The sequence below is a fragment of the Pithys albifrons genome, chromosome 6 (assembly GCF_047495875.1).
Source record: "Pithys albifrons albifrons isolate INPA30051 chromosome 6, PitAlb_v1, whole genome shotgun sequence".
NCBI lineage: Eukaryota > Metazoa > Chordata > Aves > Passeriformes > Thamnophilidae > Pithys > Pithys albifrons.
Genome location: NC_092463.1, coordinates 40,608,576 through 40,626,470, shown reverse-complemented (window position 1 = coordinate 40,626,470; position 17,895 = coordinate 40,608,576). Strand labels below are relative to the sequence as shown.

The window sequence follows — 17,895 nt, the reverse complement described above, 5'->3', positions numbered from 1 at the left end:
TTTTCCCCCCTTTTTGTTCTCTAGCCAACTTCCAAAGACCAGGTGCTGGCCATGCTTGAGAAAGCCAAAGCCAACATGCCAGCCAAACCAGCTCCCCCTGCTAAAACCTCTTCCAGAGCGGTAGGGGGAGCAGCACCAGCCAAATTCCAGTCGGCATCAGGTAACCTCTCTTACATTCTGGGAAACAGCTGAGAAAAGGGTGGGTTTTGAAGCCTTTTGGCATTCCAGAGGAAGAAACTTAGCTGGTGAAGAGGATAATTAGGGTTACAAAGAACTATGTAATCTAGTGAGTTCTCTCTGGTCTTTCTAGCAGTTGAATCAGCTTCCAGTGTAGGAGGATGCTTCCCTTCCACACAACCATCTGTCAGCTTCTATTTCAAAATTTGAAAATATCACTTAAAATTGAAGTTAAAACCCATGGGCTGCAGGGGGAAGTTTTTTGTAATACTGATCTCATTTTAATGTAATACCTTTTTAAAATGTTTTCACTTTTTTTTTTACTTAGACCATTTCCCCAGTGTAGTTTACTCTAGGGCAACTAGATTGCTTGTGCTGATGCAAAATAGGGTAATGGGATTAGGGGACAAGTGATTTGAAGATGTAGTCCTGCCTTAGTTCTCTGGTGGGGCTAGCTTGCCTGCTCAAAACAGGTGCAATTACAGCTCTAGACATTAGCCTGAAAAGTATATGTCTGCATTTTAAAATTATTTAGAAAATGACAAAATTTGCTAACATATGATGATCTTAATTATGAAAACTTCATATGCTAACATGGAATTTAAGGGACCTCTTCTGTGGGTCTAAAATCCTCAGACATCTAATGAGCATATTGTATCCATCAACCGAGTTTTTTCTGTCCTAAGAACAGAAAACTGATAACCTAAAATGGCCTTGTAGATAGCTTGAAATGGTCTGTTGTTTCTCTAGCACTTGCTGATGATTTGGGGTCTAATACCATGGAATCCAAGCCTGATCCAAAAAAAGCCAAAGCAGGAGGACTCTCCTCTAAAACTAAGGTATGTCAATTTCCTTTTTTCTGAAAGCAGTTCTATGAAGTTAATAGCTGTGGTTTGTTAATGTATTATAGGTAGAAGAGTATAGTCCTTGAGCTCTGAAATGGCAGGTGTTCCCATATCACTTACAGCATCACCTCTTTTTGTCATTATTTATTTATTTCTTATAGTCTGTATTGTCACAAATGCAGTCTGTCTCAAAGCTGCTTGGCCTCCTTGATTCTGGGCTGCTGAGAATTCATTCTTACCATTACAGTTCCAGTGTTATATTTGAACGTTAATTTTGAACCCATATTTAAAAAGAAATTTGTCTCCGCCTTAGAGTATGAAGAGTAAAATATTCTCAATCACAAGTGCAAAGGGAAGGAATATCCTTAAAAGCATGATAATCTCAACTGATTACAGTTAATTTGTGGTTAGGTTTCTCTTTTGCATTACAGTATTTGTTTTTGCTATTAACTTTGAAGTTTACCCTATATGTATAACTAAAAATATCCCAAATTGCTCTACAGTTCTGTTGCCTCCATTGTCTGAAGTAGTGCTGTAGCAAGAAAATTTGATGTAGGTCTATATTCATGGCAAGAATGAGCAAAACAAGCCTTGAAGGATGGTGTAATTTGCTGAAGTCAATGCAGTGTTCTGTGAGAGTTAGAACTCTGATGGTCAAGTTAAGGCCTTTGCTGTGAATGCATTAAAAGGTTTGGAATGGTAACACCTAAGAGTAAATAGCTCTCTAACAACAAAGACTTTTCTGTGGCTTATTTACAGCAGTCAAATGTTAATAGCAATGTCTCCAAGGGTAATGCCAGTCTATCCAAAACTAATACAAGCCTCAGCAAAGGCAGTTCCAGTCTGACAAAGAGCCAGTCTATCAAACAGGTACCACACTGGGTTTTAGAGGTGTGTGTGGGTGACTAGCACACTGGGTGAGTGATGTCATATTTCACAGGATACTACTGTGCACACTGTCATGGGTATTGCTTCCACAGCAGCAGAGCACATACTTTTAAAATTCTAATCAACATTTTCCTTCCAGCTTCTCTCTGGCTCTTTGTACATGTGGGCAGCATGAGGCTGGCTGGTATCTAACGCTTGCAGTTGCTGGGATTGAGGCATACATATGTCTTGTATTGCCTGTTAATGCTATGCTTTTTTCAGGGTGTACAAGGAAAGAAAGTGCTAAGCAAGCCTAATTTGAAGGAAGACGATGATAAATCAGGTCCTATTTTTATCATAGTCCCTAATGGGAAAGAACAGAGGATGAAAGAAGAAAAAGCTCTGAAGGTGAGAAAAATTGGAATGTGTGTACAAGTTTCGAAGGAGGTTTTGGTTTTTTAATGTTACCTGTTAGTTTTTAATTTAGAGTGAAACGTGCTAAGGCATGAAAGTGCTAGTCACTGTCCATCTCTTGGATTGATCACCTGATTCTTCAGTTGGATCTCACAGGGCAATATCTGCCTTACTGTGGTGTTTATTTCTGATGTCTAAATTTTGTGCATTTATACACTGTCATAAAAGACTTTGGCTTTTATGACAGTGTATAAATGCACAAAATTTGTGAAGTATCATTAAGCTTAGTCAACTGTTTTCAGGTACAATGTCACAGTTCTAGGATACATTGTAAATGTATTTATACTTATATACAAAATACCTATTTTGAACAGGCCTGCTTAGCCATTTGTGGGGAAATTCTGTTGCTGAAAACATGTATGCTATTTGTAACTTGTTAGTAGATAGGCCTGTCTGTAGTTTAAAAACAATCACTTTAAGTGGTAATTTTTAAGATGGTTAGCCTAAAGATAACCAGTCCACATGAAGAAAATTTTTCATGTCAGAGAAGGTGAGCAAACACCACTGATTTTTCCTCTTACTTATTGTCAATAAGAAGACTTTGAAAACAGATTCTAAAGCAGAACTAAAAGATGTGGAATCAGCAGAGTCATTTAGGAGAAGAGTTATTGCTTGCTTTGAGGTATTGCTGCCTTTTACAGGTGTTGAAATGGAATTTCACTACTCCCCGTGATGAATATATTGAACAGCTAAAAACTCAGATGTCCACTTGTGTAGCCAAATGGCTACAGGATGAAATGTTTCATGCAGACTTTCAGCACCACAATAAAGCACTGGCTGTTATGATTGAGGTGAGTTTGGATCTGTAGTAGTAGATGATGTTCTCTAAAATTATTCTCTGCTATGAAAGATACTGCTTGAATTGAAATCAAAGGGAAATTCTCTGAGGAGTCAGGAGTCATTGTTCTGTGAAGTTGAAACCTAAACATATATAGAAATAGTTTTCAGGGGTATGGTGAATTTGGTACTAATACTGTTTCTTGGGGGAAGGGAAAACTTCCTCACCACTTAGAATTTCAGAAAAGCCATATACGTTAAAAGTGAGTACTTACAGTTCTAAGCATTGACCAGTAGTGTAGACTGTCTTATCAGGCAGCTTATTCTTTGTACTGTTCTTTAACAGTGTGGGTATGTGATTGTGCGTAACCTTTCTTTTTTTTTTCCCTTCAAGCACTTGGAAAGTGAAAAAGATGGAGTCATCAGCTGCCTGGATTTGATCTTAAAATGGGTTACCCTGCGGTTCTTTGATACCAACACAAGTGTTTTGATGAAAACACTTGAATACCTTAAACTGCTTTTCAATTTGCTGAGTCAAGAGGAGTATCACCTCACTGAAAATGAAGCATCCTCTTTCATCCCGTATCTTATCCTAAAGGTGCAATTTGTTTTACAGAAACTAACCTTATTTTTCATGAGGAATATAGCAGGATACCATCAAATACTGCAATATGCTCCTTCTAAATATTTTGTGAATGGAGTTAAATCTAGCTGGCAGCTAGTCATGAGTGGTGTTCCTTAGGGCTCAGAGTTGGGAACACTATTTATTTTCATCACTGTTTATTTTCATCAGTGATTGGGCAGGAGTGTCAGTCTGCTGGAGGGTAGGAAGGCTCTACAGAGCGATCTGGGCAGGCTGTATCAATGGGCCAAGGCCAGTTGAGTGAGATACAATAGATTTTTAGCCTGGAAAAAAGGAGGCTTTGGGGAGATCTTGGTGCTCTTTATAACTACCTGAAAGGAGGTTGTAGTGAGGTGGGTGTTGGTCTCTTTCTTGCCAAGTATCAAGTGAATAGGATGAGAGAAAACGGCCTCAAGTTGTGTCAGCAGTCTTACATTGGATATTAGAAAAAATTTTCACTGAACAGCTGGTGCAGCATTGGAACAGGCTGACCAGAGAAGTGGTTGAGTCTCCATCACTGGAGGTATTTTAAAAATATATAGATGTGGCACTTAGAAACCTGCATATTTCCTTTTAAAAGGCATTGACCAAAAAGGAGTTTTGCTTGAGAATAATTCTGGCTTTGCTACCCTTATTTGGAAAGGTCACCAGTACCCTGAGACTGTTTAAAAGAGTCTGTATTTCTTCCCTTTTGTTTATTCATTTTCCATCAGGTAGGAGAACCAAAAGATGTCATCCGCAAGGATGTGCGTGCCATTCTGAACAGGATGTGTCTCATCTATCCAGCCAGCAAGATGTTCCCTTTCATCATGGAGGGGACAAAATCCAAAAACTCAAAACAACGTGCAGGTGAGAAATGGCATGTTGAACTGGACCTGTGAGATTTGTTTGGTTTGCATCTTGAAAAACCCAGCATAAGAACGCCAGCTGGGATATGAGATTTGCCTGCATGTAGCATTTAATGCAGATATTTGTAAGTGTTTATAGGGATCGGATTTTAAAGTATCATATTGCTTTTTATTTTTGGTGTCTTTACACCTTTCAAAGATGAGCAATCTCTCCAGTTGCTATCAGTATTAAGATTGTGTCTCCCTTGAGCAGGCTTGTTTTCTTAGTGCTGGGGGCAAGATTGGCAATCCTATTGTCCTAGTCACTAAGGAAATCCATTAATCTAATCAAGAAATGTCTCTACATTGCACACCTGTCTCACCACAAGTAATGTCTGTAATAACATTATGGTGTTTGAACTATGAACAACTCCCTAGTTGGCTTGAAAATATCCTGGTATAACCAGGAAATTAAATTCTATACATAATATGGCATTGCAAGCTCACAATTGTCTAAACTACCTAGATACGAAGTTTAACTATAACATTGCTCATATACAGTATTGGAAATATTTTAAGGGTATAGGGGTGACTGACAGCTTTTAGGTACTCTGTGTGAAGTAGTCTGGACCTGTAGTTTACCTTTATTCTCAATACTTACTACTTATTCATCCCATAAGTCACCTGGAGTGTATCTATCATCAGCTTTGTGATTGACAGTTCTCTACAGTGACTGTGCAGGTTGTGCAAGCAACACAGAAATTGAGAGGGCTCTCTTTCCACCAGCTTTCAAATTGAATGTGTGTTATTTTCTTTGTTTAGAATGCTTGGAAGAGCTTGGATGCCTGGTTGAATCCTATGGCATGAATGTGTGCCAGCCAACTCCAGGGAAAGCCTTAAAAGAAATGGCAGCTCATATTGGTGATAGGGACAACACGGTGCGCAATGCTGCGCTCAACACCATTGTGACTGTCTACAATGTTCATGGCGACCAAGTGTTCAAGCTGATTGGAAACGTAAGTATAGCTGAATGTAAGGTTATGGAGGGGGTTGGAGTTTGGGTGGTGGCTTTGGTTTGGTTTGCTTTTGAGGTTTTTTGTTGGGGGTTTCTGGATTTTTGGCAAGGGTTTTTTTTCAAATCCTTACGCTTTTGTGAGGGTTAGCACTGTTCTGCCTGTGATTGGTCATGGTACATCTTGCTGTTGGCAACAGGATTATTTTGCAGTTTCGAAAATAACTGTTAGAGGATCTATGGTGCAGTAAGTGATTTGGATAATTCTAGATTGTGAGATATATGAAATCATAGAATGGTTTGAGAAGGGACCTGAAGGATCATTTAGGTCCAACCCTGCTGCCATGGCAGAGTCGCTTTCCACTAGACCAGGTTGCTCAGAGCCACATCCAGCCTGGCATTGAACACTTCCAGGGGTGGGGTATCCTGTTCCAGTGCCTAAGCCACCCTCATAGTCAGGACTTTCTGAACCTACACTCTTTCATTTTAAAGTAATTACCCCTTGTCTTATCACTATGTGTTATCCTCTCCAGCTTTCCTGTAGGCCCCTTTTAGGTACTAAAAGGCTGCTAAGAGGTCTCCCGGAGCCTTCTCTTCAGCATACGGAACAACCCCCAGATCTTAGCCTGTCTTCATACCAGAGGTGTACATAACCTGGGTTTGCATAAATGAAAAACAAAACTGGAAGAAATGAGGAAAACACTGACTTTCATGGGAATTAAATTGTTTAGATATGTTTATACTTTGTTTATGTATGCTCTTCTTTTTTTTTCTTCTTCCAACTTCTTGAAAAGTTAACATTTAATGTGACTCTAGTTTTCTCTGGTAACCATTTCCATGAGAATTAATGGTACATTTTCATTAACATTTTAGATTCCTATCTTGTTTCAACTATTGTTCAGAGTGCAGTCTGCCTCCTCCTCAGCTATGCATAGTCCATTTGCTTTTGGATTTTCAAGGTTAAGAAAAGAACTTTATAACCATGACTTTCTGAACTTCAGTATGTCCCATCTAAAATGTATGGGTTCTCAGGAAGGTTTCCAAATCACAGGGATGCTGGAGAGTAGTTCTCACAAAATTGTCATGCCTACTTTTGTTCAAATGTAGTTCTTGGTAATCTTTGGTCCAGTAGGTAAATATGAATCTTTACACTGCCTTAGTTGGAGCATTACACTGGATGATCTTGTGTTCAAACTGAATTAGGAGTACATTGAACAGGACAACTGTCAGAAGAACTCGGGGTCCAGAGTGTTAAAGCACTGCCTGATCTCTTAATAGGGAATATGAAAAGGCAGGTGGGGATTTTAGTTGGGTTTTTTTACTGAAACACGCACAATTGGAAACACTTGATAGTACTGTAGCTTGAATTTAAGATTAATTGTTTGTTGAAAATTGTGTGGGCTAGAAGTAACTGTATTTGGTATTACAGCTTGTCAGTATATGTTAATTAGCTCTGGAAGTAACATCTGAGTCCAAAGTGGTCCTGTTAGTTTGCTGCTAGGTGGTAGCATTGACAGTTCCTACCTTGGTAACAGAGAACTTCAGTCAGCAGTAGTAAGTGATATGCATCCTATAGGTGACCTAGATTTCTACAATCCGTACAACTGGAGTTGAGTGAAAGCATTGTGTGTTACAGCTTTCTGAGAAGGACATGAGCATGCTGGAGGAGAGAATAAAACGGTCAGCCAAGAGACCCTCTGCTGCTCCAGTGAGACAGGCAGAGGAGAAACCTCAGCGCACTCAAAACATCAATGCTAATGCTGGCATGATGCGGAAGGGACCGGCTGAGGACATGTCCTCCAAACTCAAGTATGTAGTGATGGGTATGGTCTCTACCCTGCATAGTGTATGTCCTAATATCATGTCTGGCAATGTCACTTTAGTTCTTGTATCATCATCTTTGCATGTTGTGAAGATCAGCCAAATAATCTATATCAAAATGTCTGAAACTTTTTTGTCTTGTCTGTCTTGAAATCTTTCTAAATGGTCTTGTGCCTTTTTTCACTGCTTCTCCATGGACAGAATTATGTATCGCACTTATAGGATGTAAGTACTGCCCACTAACCCCTTGGTAGCAAGGCTCTCGTGTCTTTCAATTTCTATGCGAGTCATCCCTTCCTGAGGGTGACAGGTTTGCCATTAGTTCTGGGTTATTTACAGGTCTCTGACATAAAGCAAAGAAACCAAACATACAGTTCTGTCAAGGTGACTGTAGACAGAGCTGCAGACAGACCTGGCATTTTCACATTAAGTAACTGTTCAAAATATTGGAAGAACTTCCAATAGGTTACATTGAACTTTTTATTGGTTGGATCCTGTTCTTAACTTATACAATAAACATAAAGCACAGAACTGGATAAGCACGTGTGCATCATAGAGCCTGGGGCAACAGTACCAGAAACAAAAAAGCTCAGAAACTATTCACTGATGCCTGATTTTGGAGTAGAACTCTATGTTGAGAATTAGAATATTTCCTTGAAAACTCTAGTATGCAGCACAAGTCATGTGGGTTGCTCTTAGGTTTTAGAGGGAGCTTGCAAGGTTGTTGTGTACATATGCATCCTGTCCATCATGAAAAAGGCAAAAGATAAAAAAAGTCAGGCTAACCTTACAGCTATATTCCATTAATACTAGTGTAAACTCCACTAGCTATCTCAAACCATTGCACACCTGGCCCAGGTGCAGGGGGTCTTGTGGGTTACAGGAGGAAGCAGGAAAGCACATAACTAGCAGCTGCTCTTCTGGCCTACAAAAGTTTGTTTTACTAATGTCTAGGGGAAGGGTGGAGAGAGTTATTAGGGGGCCTAAATATAATCAGAACTTCAAAATTTGTGCTATTCTGAGAGCTTTAGGGCTACCAGTGGATGCTGGTGCTAGTACTCTTGCCTCTTGTATATGTATGATAAATACCTCTCTCCTGGTTTCTGTAGCCAAAATCGCAACATGGGCAGTCACTCTGAGACAACACATACAGTTCCACGGGAATTTCAGCTGGATCTTGATGAAATTGAAAATGACAACGGAACGGTCAGATGTGAGATGCCAGCACTTGTGCAGCACAAACTAGATGACATCTTTGAGCCAGTCTTGATTCCTGAACCCAAGTGAGTTGAGTTTTAACTCCTAAGTTAAACCAACAGGGCTGCTTAAAAACTTCTGTGCAGCTGAATTGACCGTGCTAGTTTCTATGGTCAAGTTCAGACTTGTTTACGTAAGAGGGTAGTGTCAGCTAGTTTGAAGAGATCTCAAAACAAAGGTCTGTTATGCTGTTCTGAAATCTGGAGAGCAGTTATTTCTAATGAGAAACCTGAGTTCCAGTTATGTGTCTTTGCAGTAAAAGAATCTTGAGTTTGTAAATACATCATCAATGTCCTTACAAGTAGTGCAATACATATGTTAAAAAGAACAATTCCTTCCTTGACTTCCTTTTCTCTTGTCTCTAAATCATCACTGAAATGTAGCAGATAAGTGTGAAATACAGTAGCTCTCCAAAAAGTAATGAATCCTTTTTTCAACTGTTTAGAATCCGTGCTGTGTCCCCGCACTTTGATGACATGCACAGTAACACAGCTTCTACTATCAACTTTGTCATTTCCCAAGTAGCCAGTGGTGACATAAATACAAGCATTCAGGCTCTGACACAGGTAAGTGAATTAAGGTAGCAACTAATCACACTGTATTAAAGTGCTTACCTGCGAGGGTGATGAGTTGCACTGTGGTGGAGCAATCACGTCAGGTGACGTGGACTCTGCTCAGAATTTCCCTGATGACAAAACTAAGTGCACAGGGGCCATCTGACTCGCTTTTGCAATAAAATTCCACTTCGAAGATGTAGAATAGACTTAACACTTTTTTCATTAGTGCTTCTTTGTTATCTTTTTGGTTTTGTTGAGTTATTTGTGCTATGAACTTGAAAAAGCCAGTTAGTCAGTGAGACTTAATTTTTAATGTACACTGTTTTATAGGTCCTCAGCAAAAGGATTGTCCTGCCTCACAGTTTTCACATGGCTCTAGAGTGGTTTAACTACTTAAAAATTTTTTGTCCAGGAGATTTCATAAAGCTGTTAATTCCAGAATCTGTGATAGTAGCAGGCAGTGTTTTCACTTGTGTACAGGACAGGATTGCAATTCTCTAAAAAATCAATAATTGTTTGTTTTGGGATTAGTAATACAGGTCTGTGGCTACTGATGTCAGGTGAAAGCTTGGAATACAAGTGCCTTGGGAAAGCAATTGGTTGGGGCAAGACCCCTCCTACAGAAAAGTTTTTAAATTACTGTTATTTGCACTGTTGGCATTATGTTGACTTAACTAGAGTGTTTGTTTTTAAATCTTAGATTGATGAAGTACTCAAACAGGAAGACAAAGCAGAAGCGATGTCTGGCCACATTGACCAGTTCCTAATAGCTACATTTATGCAGCTTCGGCTAATCTACAACACACACATGGCAGATGAGAAGCTGGACAAAGATGAGATAGTCAGACTTTACAGCTGCATTATTGGGAGCATGATCACGGTAAGGCTTTGCCATAAAAGGGAAGGTGAAGAGCAAATAACTTCTGTGCAGAAGTTCCAGCAGAATACAATGTCTGTCCTGTACCTAAGTTAATTACTACTGAGTCTTTTTTATGAAGGTTTGTGGCTAACTATCTGCTCACCAATGCACCTTTTAAGAGGGCATGGGGAGTGAGAAATTGGGGAAGAAGGTGTCTGTTGCTTCTGCAGAATACAGCCACTGTCATACTTCTATTAAGCTCTGTTTTTAGTATTTCTTACCTTTTCAGTGCTGAGTTGGTGGTCTAAATATTATCGGAAGTAGTTCAGTAGAAATAGCTTTCTTCAGAGTTGTGTTTTGACTCTTTAATGTTGTGGGAAACAGGGACATGTCTTGGTTAGCCAATGTAGTCTAGAGAAATCCCTATATTAAAGGATTGTGTGGAGGAAAAACTAATACTGTCTTCAATCTGTAGCTATTTCAGATAGAGAGTCTGGCTCGAGAGGCCTCCACTGGTGTGCTTAAAGACCTAATGCATGGTCTTATCACATTAATGCTGGATTCTCGGGTTGAAGACCTTGAGGAGGGTGAGCAGGTCATCCGATCAGTCAACCTCTTGGTAGTGAAAGTTCTGGAGAAGTCTGACCAGACCAACATCTTGAGGTATATCATGAAAACTGCACAGTTACTGCTTTTCTACGCCTGTTCTTGTGTGTTCCTTGAATGGCTGAGTTTGTTACTCATTCTGTGAGCAAAGACAGAATGTCTGTAAAATCATTCAGTTAGCTGATAAAGAATTATCAGATTGTCAGTGGTGATCAGAATTTGACTGCACAATCTGCACAGCTGGAGGCAGGCTAAACAAACCAGCTTAGTGTGAGTCTATATGCTTTGTAGTTCAGCAGACTGCCTCTTAAATTCTTGTAACATACTAGAGAGAAAGAAAGAGCTGTTATACAACATAGTGTAAACTGCTGGATTAACCTCAGTCTCTGGTGTGGTGTTCTGGGATGAGTTGGCTTTTTTTTTCTTGTGTAAAGTACTTTTTTGTATAACCTTTTGTAAATTTCCTCCTTCTAGTGCTTTGCTTGTTTTGCTCCAAGACAGTCTTCTAGCCACAGCCAGCTCTCCTAAGTTTTCAGAACTTGTCATGAAGGTGAGCCTTTAATACAGATTTTGAACTTAGTTGGTTTATATGAATCATCTTGGCTGAAAGAACAGATACAGTTAAAAAAACAGTGGCTGTAACTTGAAACACTTCTTATAGCTCTTACAATTACAACCTTATTAGATGTCACATATAGGGACTTTCTGAATGCCAGGAGGGAGGTTAACAACTGCTGGTAGTTTCCAGAAACTTGTGTACAGTAATGCAAACTCCATCCTGTGACCTGCTGGGCTCGTTTGCTTGGGCACAGCACTGTACTATGGATTCAAACAGTCCCAGGCTGAACCTGATTTGTATTTTGTCATCTCCAGTGATAGGTAGAGTGAACATGCAAATGTCTGCATTTAAAGCATGAGTGTGATCTTTTTTATCATGCAACATGGTTTTGTAACTCACATGGTTTAAAGACAACTTAGGCATTCTTCATGAGGTTAAACCTAAAGAGTTTGTGCTGCATGTTGGTGTACATAGTATTATCTGCTGAAATTTCTTCAAGCAAAGCTTTCAGTCCTGCTGTAAGTGGAGAAGTCAGCCCTGCATTTATGCATCAGCTCCAAAGAAAGATCTGGATCCTGTACAGCTAGTTACAAAGAGAGAGTAGGTACCAGTGCAAATATAGCTTCAGCAGACAGACACTGTGTGCCTGGTAGCAGAGTGAAGTGACTCAGAGTGTTGAGTAATCTCTCCTTATATAATTGAATGCATTTTCCTTGAGTTGTCTTGCTTAAATCAGCCTCTCATTCCAGTGTCTTTGGAGAATGGTGCGTCTTCTTCCGGAAACCATTAATAGCATAAATCTGGATCGCATTCTACTGGATATCCACATTTTCATGAAAGTCTTTCCCAAAGAGAAGCTGAAGCAATGTAAGAGTGATTTTCCTATAAGGACACTGAAGACTCTGCTTCACACCCTGTGCAAGTTGAAAGGGCCCAAGGTCAGAGCAATCACTAGTCATGTACTTTTAAATTGGATGTTCATGCAGTGTCTGAAGTTTTTCCTTATGTTTTTTTATTTATTCCCCTTTGTTCTCATTTTAGATCTTAGATCATTTAACAATGATAGACAACAAAAATGAGTCTGAGCTAGAAGCTCACCTTTGTAGAGTAATGAAACACTCCATGGACCAGAGTGGAAAATCTGATAAGGATACAGAAAAAGGAGCTTCTCGCATAGTAAGTAAAGACAATGTGTTGGTAGGGAAAGGGAATGTGAGGCAATTTATGTAAGAAACAAGCTTAATGTTGTGTTTGTGGAATATGAAGTAGTAATTGCCTTTCCAACATGGAACTAATGTTGGCAATAGTCTTCTAATTTCCTTGTCTTTTTTGGCTGTTTTGGGAACTTGCTGTGAGTGTTTACATGAGTATTCTATGCATATCCAAGGAGGATGTGATCTCCAGGACATTCAAGTGTGCAGCATAGGTTTTGTGCTGCCTGATAGTGCATCTGTTCTCAAAAAGGAGTCAGTCTTACAGCTTGATGATACCCTTGCTCTCATTCTGTGTAAACAGTAGCTGTGTAGAACCCTGATCACTTGAAGATTTTCTTTGTCGTGGAAGCTCTGTGTCCAGCTGGCAGATCTGAGGGTGGGGTAGGTTTGTCTGACTTGCGTCTGATTTTATTCACTTTGTTTTAAAAGTCTCCTTTTGTTTATTTACTTAGGAGGAAAAGGCTTCAAAAGCCAAAGTTAATGATATTTTGGCAGAAATATTTAAGAAGATTGGTTCAAAGGAGAACACCAAGGAGGTGAGTGTTCCCTTCCTGCAACAAAGAGGGCATCAGACATTAGAATGTTGTACACAGCAGTCGTAGTAATACATAGAAACTCCTCTCTCCCAGGGTCTGGCAGAGCTGTATGAATACAAAAAAAAATATTCTGATGCAGACATTGAGCCCTTCCTGAAGAACTCCTCTCAGTTCTTCCAGAGCTATGTGGAAAGAGGCCTCAGGCTGATAGAAACAGAACGGGAGGGGAAAGGACGCATTGCTACTTCTACAGGTATGTTTTATAGCAAAACTGATCCATTGATGAGAAGCAGAGGTAGAACAATAGTTATATGTTTCCTGGTAAAAACTTAATATTTGTGGACATTTATGGGTTTCCAAAGCAAGTGACGTATTTTCTTGGTGCTTGTGTTGCTTCATGAGGCACTATTTGCAGGGACTGTGCATTCTTTGTTTGCAAAAAAAAGAAATATAGAAAATACTGGAAAAGCTTGGTAAACAAGTGGTTCTAATATGTATCCTGTAGTGAGTTGAACATTAGCCCATGTTTTCATGTGTCTGGTATCCAGAATTGGTTCTGCAAGGTATATAGCTGGTTTATAAAAGCAGCAGCTGTCAGGTTCTCCATCTGCATGTTGACCAAAACTATGCACGAGGCTTTTTGAAAATATTATTTACTATGGAATTGGAAAGCTTATTTTAAATAATTTGAACTGTTTCTGTAGCAGAATTTGTGATGACCCCTTTCCAACAAATTATCTTTTTAATTGGATATTTTTACTGTACAACAATTTGTTAGTGAGTCTTTTCATTGCAGATAAGTACAAATGAGTATGTAATGAGATATTAGGGAGGGAATGTGACAAGTTTTTAGCTGACAGTGAAAACTGATACACAGTTTATGAAAACTAACTTTGGTTTCTTTCACATTTCATAGTGTCCTGAGAGATTTTGGTCTTTTTTCTTATATTCTTCCTCTTCCTGCTCTTGTATTGTAGATTACTTTAGGAAGATAATTAGGTTCTTTCAGAACCTCTTAAATGTGTCCAACTGGGTAGGCCAGAAAATTAGACCATTTCATCCTGAAAGTCTGTGCAATTGAGAAATTAGTATAGCAGTTTTAAAATTAAATTTGTGCCACAATTTTCTTTCTTACCCCTCCCTAACTATAATTTTGATATAATAAAGGTACTGTTCCATATTGCAACAGTGCTTTATTTAGAGTAAAATGTAAGTAAGTATATTGAAAGTACAAATGCTTAACTTCAATTCTCCTTTTATCTATTTTCACTACCCTTGCAGTAAATTAGTGAAAACAAATCCTTGTCCATGCTAAGTCTTAGAATTTGCAATTCATTTCATAATGGAAAAGCTTTTTTCATCATGTAAATTCCTTTTCTAGTCTTTTGGTAGGGAAGCTTTAAAATCCTTGCTGCATCCCTTCCAGAAATCACTCTTTGTGACTGAATTGGAAGAAGTAAAGAAGGGTTAGAATCAGTGGTAAGCCCAAAAGTAGTACTGAACTAGATGATGACAGAAGACTCCAAATATTTCCCTCACTGACAGTTGCTGAGTTCATTCTATCGAATGTGTGGTTACTGCTGATCCACATCAGCATCTTCCTCTACTCCTCTACTCCCACTGTTGCCTTCAGCTGTCGGCCTTGGCACTTCTGGAGCTACTCTGCAGCCACTTCTTAAATTTCTTAAAGTCTTTTCTTGGTTTTCAACTGTCACTCTTGCAAGGAATTGGAAGGGCTGATGCATCTGTACTAGCAAATGCAAATAGCTTGGTAGCTTTAGGTTGGTTAGTTCTTCATCCATTGCATCATATTTCAAGGAACAGACTAAGAGGCTTACTCTTACATTGTTTTGGTGTTTGTTTTTAACTTTACTTCCTTCTTTCCCCTCATCCTTCAGGAATTTCTTCTCAGATGGAAGGAACATGTGTTCCTGTGTCTGCCCATACTGTATCTTCATCTATAGGAAACACAAATGGGGAAGAAGTTGGGCCTTCAGTTTACTTGGAAAGACTAAAAATCCTCAGGCAGCGTTGTGGCCTTGACAATGCAAAGGTATTGTACTTGTCAACACTTGTAAATCTCCTGGGGAGGAACTTGATTTGTACTTTTTTTATTTTAAGAATTCAAACGATTGTTTTCTCTGCCAAAGGCAGATTCCAATCAGAACTTATGATCTTTCATTAGAGTGCATGTCCTAGTTACTTACTGCATGTCACCATGCCTTAGTATAAATGGCTTTAAACTCATTACTTGGCCAAGTAGGCTTAAGTTTCAATCCACTGTGTCTGCAGCACTGGTGTACATGCAGGTTGTTTCTACTGCCCTGTTGTTTAGGTAGTTCAGTCTCTGCAACAACCTAAGAACTGAATCAAGACTTTGAAGTTGTCTGTATTTTGGGTGCATGGATACTGAGGCACAGAAATGCTGAATGACCTTAGTAGTTGAAACCTGTGGACCAAAATCAGTGATTTATGTGTTAGGAAGCTGGTGCCAGTTACTGAAATTTGCACTTGGCCATGTGAGAAGTGAAAACCGCTCTGGGAATAGTTATCCATGTATGTCACTGTTTTAACTTGCATATCAGCTCATGGCTCTGAGGGGACTCGTTTTCTGGATGATTGTAACAAGTAACTCAGATGGAAATATCAGTTGGTAAAAGAACATTGAATGGAGGTTTTAAGTCTTTGGCAGGATTGATCTTGCCAATAAATTCAAGTTTCCTCATTCCTCCAGAAAATTCATTGTTGATGCTGCACATAGGCATGGACTTTCTTCTTGGGGTGTTAAGAATTCAGGCTGTTTAAGATTCTGGCATTCTCTCTCAGTAAAACATTTGTCTGCATTGAATTTTTTGATCTTTAAATACTCTAGTTCCTTTGTGTCCCTACTGACATGAACCACTCAAGTGATAAGAATTGAATAGTTAGCTTTGCTCAGTTCTGACTTCAGTGCTCCAGATTCACTTGTGTTGTAGTGGTCCTTCCCTTTCCTCTGTTTTTACTGTTTCCTGTAAAGGTGAAAAGCCACTGATTATGATTCTCACTTCTTACATAGTGTTTACCACAACATGTCTTAACACTTCACTTTCCTCCCTTGTAGCAGGAAGACAGACCCCCTCTGACGTTTCTGCTCTCTAAACCTACACTCCCTACGGTTGCATCTTCTACAGACATGCTTCACAGTAAGCTCTCTCAGCTCCGGGAGTCCCGGGAGCAGTACCAGCATCTGGACCTGGACTCCAATCAGACTCATTCCTCTGGCATTGGAACTACCCTGGCTTCACCCTCTTCTGCAGCAGCAAATATAGATGACTTGAAAAAAAGATTGGAGAGAATAAAAAGCAGTCGCAAATAGAGATGCAAAAGAGACAGTATTGCTGTTGCTTGGGGCTGTCCTCAGCTTTAGTTTACTAAACTAGAAGTCTTCATAGTTAAATGGCCTCGTTTAGGCCTCATGTATACAAACTGGTTTATGTAAAAAACAGTGGATTTTGGGGGTTTGAGTCATTGTGGCACAAGTATTTGTATATACTCTGCTTCTCAGTGAGCATCTCTTTGACAATAGAAGGCTGTCTGTGTATTAGTTTTAGTGTACAGACCTGTAAACAACCATTCTCTTTCTCAGAGTAGTTTCTCATAACTTGGGGGTTTTATTTGTAAAATTGTCTTTAAGATTTTTTCCTAGTTCTTAATTCTTAGCTCTTTAGTGCTTTCACTTTTAATTTTGTGAATTCTTCTCCATGTAATCCTTGAACTGTTGATTCTGTATGGACATATGGCATGAAGTAACTAATTTAAGTGTCTTTTGTAAATAAAGTTTGCATTAACTATACCAGCCTCTGCAGGAACAGCAGCAACTGCTGGTTAGAGGTCACTCTATTCCTGAATCCTAGATTGGGCATCTAGAAACTGAACTAAGCTATCCTTGACATGAACCTTGGGGTTTGGTTACATGATCAGGAAGATGAGTGGAAATACACTATCTGTGGGTGCAGTCCTGAGACTTTGCACTCTTACTTCTAAGAGCAGCAGTTCATTTTTATATAGTTCCTTTATTTTGTTTTGGAGTATGTTTCTGTAACTTGAGAATGTTTAGTTTGCTGAAATGCTTATTTTGAATTATCTAGTCCTTGTGATGGCTTTACCCAGATTGTGTTCCAGCTGAAGGAGCTTTCTTTGAGGAAGCCTGCTGCTGTTTATATGGAATAGACTAGCAGTGTTGTACAGTCAGTGGGCTCATTTATCCTGATCTCATTTGGTTAAGCAGTCTTCCTCTTGCAGGTAGACCTCACCACTACACTCTTTTTGCTTTTAAACATCTGATGTCAGCAAACTTGACTGCGTTGTGTAACTAAGACACCTAGAAGTGCTAGTCTGAAAAAGGTGTAACCACTTTTTTTTTAATAGTAATTAACCTTTTTCAGAAACTACGAACATGAAGATTAAGACAGACACACTGTATCCTTTCTAGCCCTTTCATTTCTAGGGAGGTGATATGCCTTCACCTTACTACTGCACTTCCATGTGAGAACTGGTTGCAAAGCATACATTGCTTGTCTGTTCTGTAGCTAAAACAGTTATTGAAGAGTTGGACAGGCAGGCTTAAAATAGCACACTTCTGCTCTAGATTTTAATCTGTTCCATGTAACTGCTGCTTTTGTTGTTTGCTCTGTGGAGCAGTGAGCAGTTGCTGCATTAGGCCGTTATTGAAACTGCCTTGCCTCATTACAGTAAAAATGTGGCTTTAAATTAGTACTTGTACAACAGATCTATGCCAGAGCTTCTGCAATGTCTGAAAACTTTCACAGGACCCCTAGACTGGGATTGCAGTTGACATGTTGCTGCTTGGTGCTTAGGGTGAGTTTGCACACTGCAATAGCAGGGG

The 17,895-nt window shown here is 39.4% G+C and overlaps 1 protein-coding gene and 1 non-coding gene across 7 annotated transcripts in view; both read left to right on the top strand.

Moving 5' to 3' along the window:
• The window catches only part of CKAP5 (cytoskeleton associated protein 5), a 51,933-nt gene extending 35,044 nt beyond the window's left edge, over positions 1-16,889 (top strand). For 3 of the 6 annotated variants that reach the window (XM_071558496.1, XM_071558498.1, XM_071558497.1), the window contains exons 26-46: positions 25-160; positions 928-1,016; positions 1,782-1,892; positions 2,172-2,297; positions 3,005-3,154; positions 3,535-3,738; positions 4,476-4,611; positions 5,412-5,605; positions 7,238-7,410; positions 7,624-7,647; positions 8,532-8,705; positions 9,125-9,245; positions 9,937-10,116; positions 10,571-10,758; positions 11,176-11,251; positions 12,010-12,198; positions 12,302-12,436; positions 12,927-13,010; positions 13,104-13,263; positions 14,909-15,063; positions 16,111-16,889. In XM_071558496.1, the coding sequence (XP_071414597.1) occupies positions 25-160; positions 928-1,016; positions 1,782-1,892; positions 2,172-2,297; positions 3,005-3,154; positions 3,535-3,738; positions 4,476-4,611; positions 5,412-5,605; positions 7,238-7,410; positions 7,624-7,647; positions 8,532-8,705; positions 9,125-9,245; positions 9,937-10,116; positions 10,571-10,758; positions 11,176-11,251; positions 12,010-12,198; positions 12,302-12,436; positions 12,927-13,010; positions 13,104-13,263; positions 14,909-15,063; positions 16,111-16,365 (3,060 nt within the window). In that variant the 3' untranslated portion in view covers positions 16,366-16,889. The remainder of the gene's footprint in view (positions 1-24; positions 161-927; positions 1,017-1,781; positions 1,893-2,171; positions 2,298-3,004; positions 3,155-3,534; positions 3,739-4,475; positions 4,612-5,411; positions 5,606-7,237; positions 7,411-7,623; positions 7,648-8,531; positions 8,706-9,124; positions 9,246-9,936; positions 10,117-10,570; positions 10,759-11,175; positions 11,252-12,009; positions 12,199-12,301; positions 12,437-12,926; positions 13,011-13,103; positions 13,264-14,908; positions 15,064-16,110) is intronic. The other 3 variants (XM_071558500.1, XM_071558499.1, XM_071558501.1) reach the window with 3 other exon arrangements.
• Positions 9,295-9,405, top strand: LOC139673779 (small nucleolar RNA SNORD67). The gene has a single exon (XR_011698204.1). It is a non-coding gene; the product is annotated as a small nucleolar RNA SNORD67 (small nucleolar RNA).
• Positions 16,890-17,895: the final 1,006 nt, after the last annotated feature.